This window comes from Apus apus, chromosome 18 (assembly GCF_020740795.1).
Source record: "Apus apus isolate bApuApu2 chromosome 18, bApuApu2.pri.cur, whole genome shotgun sequence".
Taxonomy (NCBI): Eukaryota; Metazoa; Chordata; class Aves; order Apodiformes; family Apodidae; genus Apus; species Apus apus.
Window position 1 is genome coordinate 11,617,018 of NC_067299.1, and position 8,934 is coordinate 11,625,951.

The 8,934-nt window shown below is 44.8% G+C and overlaps 1 protein-coding gene across 2 annotated transcripts in view; it reads right to left on the reverse strand.

Moving 5' to 3' along the window:
• Positions 1–8,546, reverse strand: part of RNF43 (ring finger protein 43) — a 63,122-nt gene extending 54,576 nt beyond the window's left edge. The window contains exons 1-2 of one of the 2 annotated variants that reach the window (XM_051635956.1): positions 8,320–8,546; positions 6,543–7,830 (exon numbers count right to left, since the gene is read on the reverse strand). In XM_051635956.1, coding sequence (XP_051491916.1) covers positions 6,543–6,779 — 237 coding nt within the window. In that variant the 5' untranslated portion in view covers positions 6,780–7,830; positions 8,320–8,546. Of the gene's footprint in view, positions 1–6,542; positions 7,831–7,948 lie in introns of both variants that reach the window. The other variant, XM_051635958.1, reaches the window with a different exon arrangement.
• Between the last annotated feature and the right edge of the window lie 388 nt (positions 8,547–8,934).

Genomic DNA, 8,934 nt, shown 5'->3' on the forward strand with positions numbered 1-8,934 from the left:
CGAGTTACACGGTATGTTTTCCATAGCACTCCTCTGTTCATTTTTTTCCTTTTAGGCTAAAACTTTTTTGTTTTCAGACTAAGACTTTGGGGTAAAGTCCACAAAAAGTTTAGGCACGTTTGAGAGCTCTATGCATTGAAAAACACAGAGCTACAACATGCAAAAATGCATGTCAATTTTTGTCCAAAATAAAGTCTAATACAACAAAGTTCTCTTTGACAATATGAAATCTGTAATGTTTGTATTACTTGGACAATTCTGAAAGTTTTCATTTAAAAAATAATGCAGTGACATGCATTCAGAAAAGCCTTCCATAATCTGTATGAAATGCCTACCAAATCTTTAGTTTTCTGGAGGCACAGAACAAAAAGTCATTTCTCTGATGGTTCAGAACCATTTCACCCACAACTCCAGCCTGGCTACAGCCCACAGCAATGACTGAGGCAAATTTCCCCTTGCCTGTAATCTCAACCTTCTGCCAGCTTATCTTTGGGAAACGTCCACTTGCTCCCTGGAGATATTCCAGGATGGGTGTGCATGGCCAGAAGTCCTCTGTTGACTGTCACTCACTCCAACCCTGTTGATTTAGCCTTTTGACCATATAACTTTGCTCTGCTGCAGTAGGGTTTGTTCCTCCTCTTCGTGCCTGCTCCATGCAATTACTGGGGCTCTAGATCTGTCACCTTTTTAGTACTGAAAATCTTCAATTCAGGTTGGGTCTACATCTAAACGTATCATCAATAATTCTGCTGGGACAATGACCAGCACCAGATGGTGCACTTGAAGGCCTCAAGACCTTCAAACTCCTTCTTAAACAGAGAGCAGCTTCCTGCCACATGTTTTCTGGATCAGGAAAGAGGACACACCATTCAAAACTCCAGCTCAGCCTCTGCATTTGCTCAAAGGAGGGAAGGAAATTCAGAAACAGCCTCTAAGCTGCTTCCAGCAGCTAACTCTAGCTGAGACTCCTTGCTCTGCATTGGGATTTTAATGGCTCAACTTTCAGGCACACTTAAATCCTATACTAATAGCATATTCATCTACACTGCAGGTTATGCTAAGTATCATGCCAACCCTATACTAATAGAATATGTCCAACTGTTAAAATCTATTTGGCCCAAATGGTTTCTTGAACAGTGCCAATGTATTCACATTACTGCTGCTTTGCCTGGTCCCCAAGATGGCTTTTACTTTCCTGAGGAGTCTCTATGTCACATCTAAAGATGTTTTTTTAAGCTCTAAGAGCCATTTGTCTCCCTGTTTCACTTTAGTGCAATTTCCTGTTCTAAAGCTTAGTGTCAAAGTTCCACCTTTTGGTACTTAAGCAATGAATTTTATTATGCTGTAGTCAATAGAAGTGGCTCAATCATTGCTAGCTTTGGAGTCAGTTCTTGCACATTACTTAATGCTAAGTCAAGAATATATTTTTGTGTACTCTAGTACTAGCTGTTCCAAGAGACTGAAATTGCTTCTTTGAACTTACTCTTATTGTGCTATCTGACCAGTTTATTCACAGGTAATTTAAGTCCCCATTATCATTTGGTTAGACTTTCCCACTTCTTTGATCTCTGTCAACATTGTGCACTCAACATCCCTTTGTTGATGCAGGAGTTAGTAGTATAGAAGACTACTAATATATTTACTTTCATATGGGTTGGGAGTGTAACCCTCTTTCAGCAGTTAAGTAGATGATTATAATTCTCCAATAGCACTATGCATTGCAATATTGGAAATACCCTCTGTTTCCAGGATTATCATCTTGGGTTCATTGTAGCAATTTCAAGGGTTAATTATCATTGCTGTTACGAACACACACCATATTTCCTTTCTGAATATATCTGGTTGATTTTTAGCTTCTGAATTGTACACGACACCTAAAAAATCATGATTCAGGATCCTCCTCTGATTTTCATCTATTCCATCCTAAATACAATATTGACTTTGAAAAGAATGGTTTTAAAATAATGTATTTCTTTGCAGGGAGAGGAAGGATTTTGATCCCTGCTTTTAGGGTTCAGAGCCTCTAGGGAGCTTGTTCTGTGTCCTCAAGGTTTTCTCCTGCAGTCCTAAGTTAAAACATGCTCAGTTGGTAAAAGAAAGTTGATTTACTCCTAAAATCACCAAACTGTTCATATTATACAGAAATTAGACAAAGTATTCTGAGACTTGCCATAAAATAATGCATGTTGGGAAAACTGTTTATATACTTTTCTCTGCTAAATAACAAGAATGTTCCACTATTCTACATATCTACATGCTTTTTCTACATGTAGGTGATTTGTTATTGCTGATTGCTTTGCCTTCTCAATAGTAAATACATTAGTTTGAGTTTTTCTATTTCTTTTTTAATACCTTTGTTTTGAACTTTTCCCAATCTTTCAAAATTATTTCCAAAATACTAATCCCAGACCTAGAGGCTGTAGGGATCCTGGCCACACCACACCTACTAATGGTACCTTTGCATCCAAGATTGGGGCTACAGACACTGAAATAAAAAAATACTAATGCTCATTTTTAATTTTGTATGCTTGTATATACACTTAACTAAAAAAAACACAACACCTTTAAGGGCTGAGCTATTTCTCAAATAAAAGGTTTTCTTCTTACACAATCAGACTTGCATCTATTTTTGTTGTAATTCTATTTGGAAAAATTTTAAATCTCCTTCTCTCAAGTCTCTACAGTGGCTCTTCCTTTTCTTTTCCAAAACATTCCTTATTTTCCCATCCATCTTCAGACCAACTTTGTCAGCTCTCTCCAAATGGAGACTGAGGTATGGGCAAGAAGGAAAGCAGGATTTCTTCTTCAAATAACCCAAGAGCCAAAATACCACGAGTGTAGGCCATGCAAACGCCATTAGCAATTAGTTGATCTCAAAGAGCTTTGGGAGTTGCAGTTGGGAGGGCATGGTGAATCCTTAGCTGCTCAGGGATTGCCTGCTCTCAGTAAGATCCAAATATGTTCTTTCCAATTGATGTGGTTAAGGTTTGGTTCTTCCCACTTCAATATGGGGCCATTTCCTGACTTTGCTGAGCTTTTTTTCAGAAGAAGCCCAGGCTACTGCCCTCAGCTCAACAGAAATCTGAGCTTCCAGCCAGCTGGAAACTGCAAACTAGTTCACAATGTTCACAACCCAGTTCTCCCGTGTTAAGCAATAGTTAATGCCTAGAGCATGTGCTTTCTGAACAGGCTTGAGCTCTCCGCAAGCTGGAAAATGATTTCTGTAAGAAGTCTAAGGTGTTGGGTTTTTGACCTATAAAGCCCAAAGTGGCTCTGCCTACTTGAGAAATTCCTCTCCCTTTGCATCATACTGCATCGTGTGGAGTGCCAGAGGTAAGGCTGCCTGGGCTGAACTGGAAGGTGGAGATGGCATCTGCCTGGTATCCACCCGCTCCTGCACCACTGCCCAGGCACCTGCAAAACTGAAAACCTAGAGATTTACCAGAAGAACCAGGCACAGGGGCCAGGGGTGTGAGAAGGAATTTGACACCGGGGTTATTTTATTATGGAATCATAGAATGGTTTGGGTTGGAAGGAACCTTAAAGATTATCTAGTTCCATGAGTTAAATAAACACAAGCGAGAGAGACCATTTGTATGAAAAAACCCAAACGAAAGCCTAAGACTGCAGACAAATAAGCTCCAAAAAGAATATATGCAAGTTCCAAAACCAAACTGCACAGTCCTGCTTGATGCCCGCTAGTATTTCTTCTAGGCTTTCACCATTCTTCCCCATTTCCTTGGTGACTTAACCAGCCCCCTGAGTTCTGCTACCTGCACCAGATGTAATAGCACTTCAGTTCCCTGTGGATCCTCCCTTAGGGGTGGCTTCACCCATGTCCAGGGAAGAGCTGGATTCATTGAACAACATCATGACATTCAGTGGCAGGGTGGTGGGAGCTTCCTCAGTTATAGGTAAATAAGATATTTTTAAAGTTACCTTTTAAGAACATAAGACACTATGATCAAAGTTTGTTTCTGTAGATGATCCTAGAGAACACGGTAGGCAGAAAAGAAACCAAGAAAATGTTCTGGTAGCAGTACACTTGGTCAGGCTCCATCACTTACGTGTCGGATTTTCTATATTAAAATAAAAATATATTTCTAAAGATATATTGACCAGAACACTATGAAGATAATTATAAGTTAAAGAGAACTTTACTTGAATATAGGGCTAACTCAGCACCACTCAGCCTTCAGCAATCTCACTGCAGCACTGAACTAAGGAAGCACTGGGATGGAAACAGGACTGGGCCATCCACTCTTCTTTTCCAAGCCACGCTCTGCAATTTGTGTTCTCCTGAGATGGACATGAGGGCTGACTGCACCCTGCAGGGTCTGACACAACCGAGAAGGCCTGTCCAAAAATGGTGTAAAAACCCTAAACTTCTTAACTCATTAATTGTAAAGATAACCAAGTTCTGTACCTACATTACATATAAAGAACCAGTTGTGCATCTGTGTCAATAGGCTTAATAGACTTTATATAAGAGTTCCAATGACATTAAAGTTAAGCACATGACATCATGTTTTTGCAAGATTGGGATGTTGATAAACACATGGTAAATGAGATGTCCCAATAAAGCCTAATTCAAGTGTATTTCATATCTGACTTATCTAAATGCAAACTAAAAATAGTTTCTCCCCTTAATTTCTTCCTTATTTTGTACCTTGAAAGCTATAGCTCTGTTTCCCATTTTGTCCCTCCAGAGGCAGGAATGCACTGCAGGATCAGGACACAAACAATTTTGAGTGGCATTTTATATTCAGTTTTGATATGCAGTGGCAGAATTAGAAACTCGGCTGTAGGATATACATGACAGGTCACAGGTACAATTGACTAAGCTTTCCCAGAGCTCAGTGCCAGGCACCAGGCAAACATCCTGCTGCAGAAGGCACAGCCTGACCCCCTGATCCCAACACTGCCACCTGAAACCAGACCTGAGTGATTTTCTGCACTGGATTCAGTGGGATCTGAAGGAGGAATGATCACTCATACACACAGTGGTGGAATCAGGGCCCCAAAACATATACAGCCCAGGTCAGTATCTGTATACACAAACCAAACAGATGAGATTAATGTTTCCCCAGCCCTCTCCATTTTGAGGATGATGTTTAAAGGCTGAAGTCCATTTGTGAATCTGACACTACTCATGGCTTAGTATCCAAAAGGTCTCATTTGTGCTGCTGAGATGGCGGGCAATACAAAACTCCCACTCTGTATGACAGCACTTGGTTAAAAAACGTTGACACACCCCACAAGGGAGCTTATCATCTTCTCCTTTCAAAAAGGTCCCACTCTATACTTTGTGCTCAGTTGCACCACCACTGTAGTTTTTGTAAGGAATAAATATTGACTTTCCTGGACATTGCCTCACGAGAGAACAGGACCTTGAGTACATTGGTCGAAGATATCTTTTTAGCCCAGTACTACAGTTACTACAATTACTTAGCACTTCCATTCTGAGTAGGAAAAACAGGGTTTATGAATGTCGCAGATTGCTCATTTTCCTTCCTAGATAGGTGACCATGTTCTAAAGCTCACTCAATTGTATTTATTTCCTTATAAGACTATCCAAAATGTATTACTTTGATTTAAATTTCCAAGCTACAAATCTAATTAAGATGACAACACACCACATTTGGAAAGTAAAGACTGAAAAAAGCCATGCAACAATTAAGATTTAATATTAATGCAGGCTGTTTCTCCATTTTTTGCTTTGCCCATGGCTGCCAAGTAAATTACCCAGAGAAACAAGAGAGCACACACTAGGTCTCAAGAAACTGAGCTCGAAACTGAACTCAAAACTGAGCAGAATCAGGAGACTGGTCTGTTCACCAAATAGCTCCGCTCTGTCTCGCAGCAGCATCTGCACCTCGCGGCGAGGTGTTCCAATGCTCTTTCCATAGTAAGGGTCAGAAAACCAGCATCCATTTCACTTATAAAAATAGATGGTGGTGACACCACAGGAACCACTGTGTGGGTAAAATTCAACTTTCAGGTACAGGCAATACACAAGACAACAACGTGCTGTGTGGGAGAAATCTGGAGGTGTATTTTAGCTGTAGCAGAACCCCAGCTCGCAGCAGAAGTGTGTAGAAAACCTCTGGAATTTCACAATGACAAACATTTAAAAATCACATTCTCCATCAGAGGTTTAATGGCCCAACATGTGACTCAACAAACTCAGCTGTATAACATCAATTAAGATATGCAATAATCTTTAAGGGATCAAGCAACCACATCCAAAACTCAACATGAACACAGGCCCAGATCGTGACCAAGAAGAATCGACTGTTTGCATGATCCTTCTGTCCCAAAGCAGCACGCAGGGCTGGGGAGCAAGAGCACCAAGGGACAAAACCCACTGGTGGACAGCTCATGGAAAAACTGCCTTGTCACTTTGGTTGTAAATCTGCACTTGGGGAATAAAATCAAAGCCATCGTGCCGGGAGATGAAGCAGCACCAAGAGAAAAGGGGGGAAAGGACAGGGGCTGGAAGGTAAGGCAGGTGGAGTTGGGTGAAACAAAGCTGCTCTTACCTGGAGCAGTTTTCCTTCAGCAGGAGTCACCTCAGCGATGTTAGCAAACTCCCCTTCCAGTATGATGGGCTCCACTTTCAGGGGGATCACCCTGATGATGGCTTTCTGTGCCGCAGCCCTCTCCGACTCGACGGCCGCCGCCAGCGCCAGCCCGGTCTGGCCAAGCCCTGCCTGCAGGGTCGCCATGAGCAGCCAGGGCCAGAGGACAGCCAGCTGCAGCGGGGGGCCAGCACTCATGCTACCAGCTGCAGCAGCGGGCTCGGGCCACACATACCGCTCGGGAACGCGTCCTCACCCTGCAGCGGGCTCCAGCCCTCAGCAAAGCTCGTCGCGTTTCCCAGCGAGGGGAGAGGGGCTCGGGCACCGCCAGCGCTGCTCACCGGGAAACTGCTTCGTGTCTCACCATCACCACTTCTCTTCCTTGCTGCCACGTGCTCAAAGGCCACTGGGAGCTCAAAGGCATATTTAAAACAAACAAAGTAAAAAAAAAAAAATATCCTCAGTTACGAGTCCCTCCTCCAGCAGATGAATCCGGAAAGATCAGTGAAACAGGTTGCAAGCAAGAAATCAGTTCAGATATACAGGAACACCTGGGAGCATGAGTAACTCTTCAGTCCCACAGAGATGAGGCATGGGGAGATCCCTCCATGGATGTGGTGTCCTCATGTCTATTGCCCCAGACTTAGGAAGATCCACAGGTTCAAAACATCCATCTCATATAGTCTTGAGAGACATCTCACCTTCTTGCCAGCATTTCCCACAATATAAGTTCAGGCACTTCCCCCTGAATGTTACCTGCAGTTACCAGGAGCCCTCTCAGAAACTATGCAGCAGGTACTTCTTGAATTTATGGTGAAAAGAAAGTTTGCTTCTGCACCGTTCTCTTCCACACTGAGCTGATCCCTTCCATTCTCTGCGTGCCAGAATTGCTTCATTCAGGTTTGCAGATCAAACTTTACTTTTCTCCGAGCAATCCACATTCAGAGTCTGACGCTGGGTGCAGTTCTCCAGGATAATTAATAAAGCATGGAGCTTCTCTTCATTGTTTCAAGTTCCCGGGAAATAAAAGGGCCCCAAAACACTTCAAAAGTTTCAATACCGAGCCAAGCAGGTATCGAGCAAAAAGTTACAGCGTATCTGGTTTCTCTCGCACTATTTTTGTGCGCGCCCAAGTTCCGGTATGACCACTTCCAAGCACACATTAAGAAGATCCCGAATAAAGGCCCCACAAACTCAAATATAAAGTTCCATGGTCTGCCCAAAGGTCACAGGAAAAGTATCGAGGAGCCTTCATAATGGAGAGAATTTAGACAGAGGATATTTTCCATTAACACCAAAGTTAGTGATCGCGCTGCTACGAAGAGAAAAAGTGATTTAAAAAAAAAAAGAAAGAAAGATCTGCAAACCTGTTTGGCAGAGCCTGCTGGAGCTCGCAGGGGCCGGGGTGGGTGGAAAGGCTGCTGTAAATCCTAGGCAAAAGTTATTTCCAGTAGCTTTGGAAAACTGTGTGGGTCTGTTGATGTTTGGTCTTGGCCTTATATATATATACTTGTATATATATAACAATTAAAAATGATTTTGTATTTCTAATAAGAAAACCTTTTACGAGAGAGAAAGCAGTCTCTCTGGCACGCATGCAGCAGGCAGGTAGGTGCGAGTGGAGCTCCACAGCCCGAGAGAGAAGCCAGCAAGATCAAAAGGGAGAAAATGACTGCAGACAGAAAGCTCCCGGGGCAGGCATGGCTGAAAGTGAAGTGTCCGCATGTCACCTACAGACCTGAGCGAGAACCCAGAGCCACTTCGGAAGCCCTCCTTTAAAGCACCAAAGTCTCTCCTCTGGCTACAGCAAACACAACTCTCGGCTCTCCACGCAGGGAGCACGGAGGAAAACAACACCCGGGACATGAGCAGCGACCCGGCAGCGGAGCCCGGCAGCCTGAGCGTTCCCGGGGAGGGACGCGGCTCCGCCCGGCAGCCCCGGCAGCTTTTCCTCCCGGAGCGGGCGGCTCGGAGCGGCGGGGCGCGGCGTGTCCTGCCCCGGGCGGCCCCGCTCTCCTACCTGCTGACACAGAGAGGGTGGAGCAGCCGGAGCCGCCGCCCCCGGGGCCGCGGGCTCCCCCTCCCGCCCGCAGCGCGGCCCGGACGGGGCTGCGGGGGCTGCGGGGCCGGGGTGCGGGGCCGGGGTGCGGGGGCTGCGGGGCCGGGGCTGCGGGCGAGCTGGGCAGCCTCGTCCCTCGGCCGGGCCCGGCCTCAGCCCTGCCATGCGCGGTCTGGCCTCGGCCCTCGCTCCCTCCGGTGCCGCGGCCCCTTCCGAGCTGCTGCAGGTCCCGCTGATGTCAGGGGTCTGGAATTCGGCTGCGGGTCTCCGCTGGCATCAGCCCGAGGGAAAGGA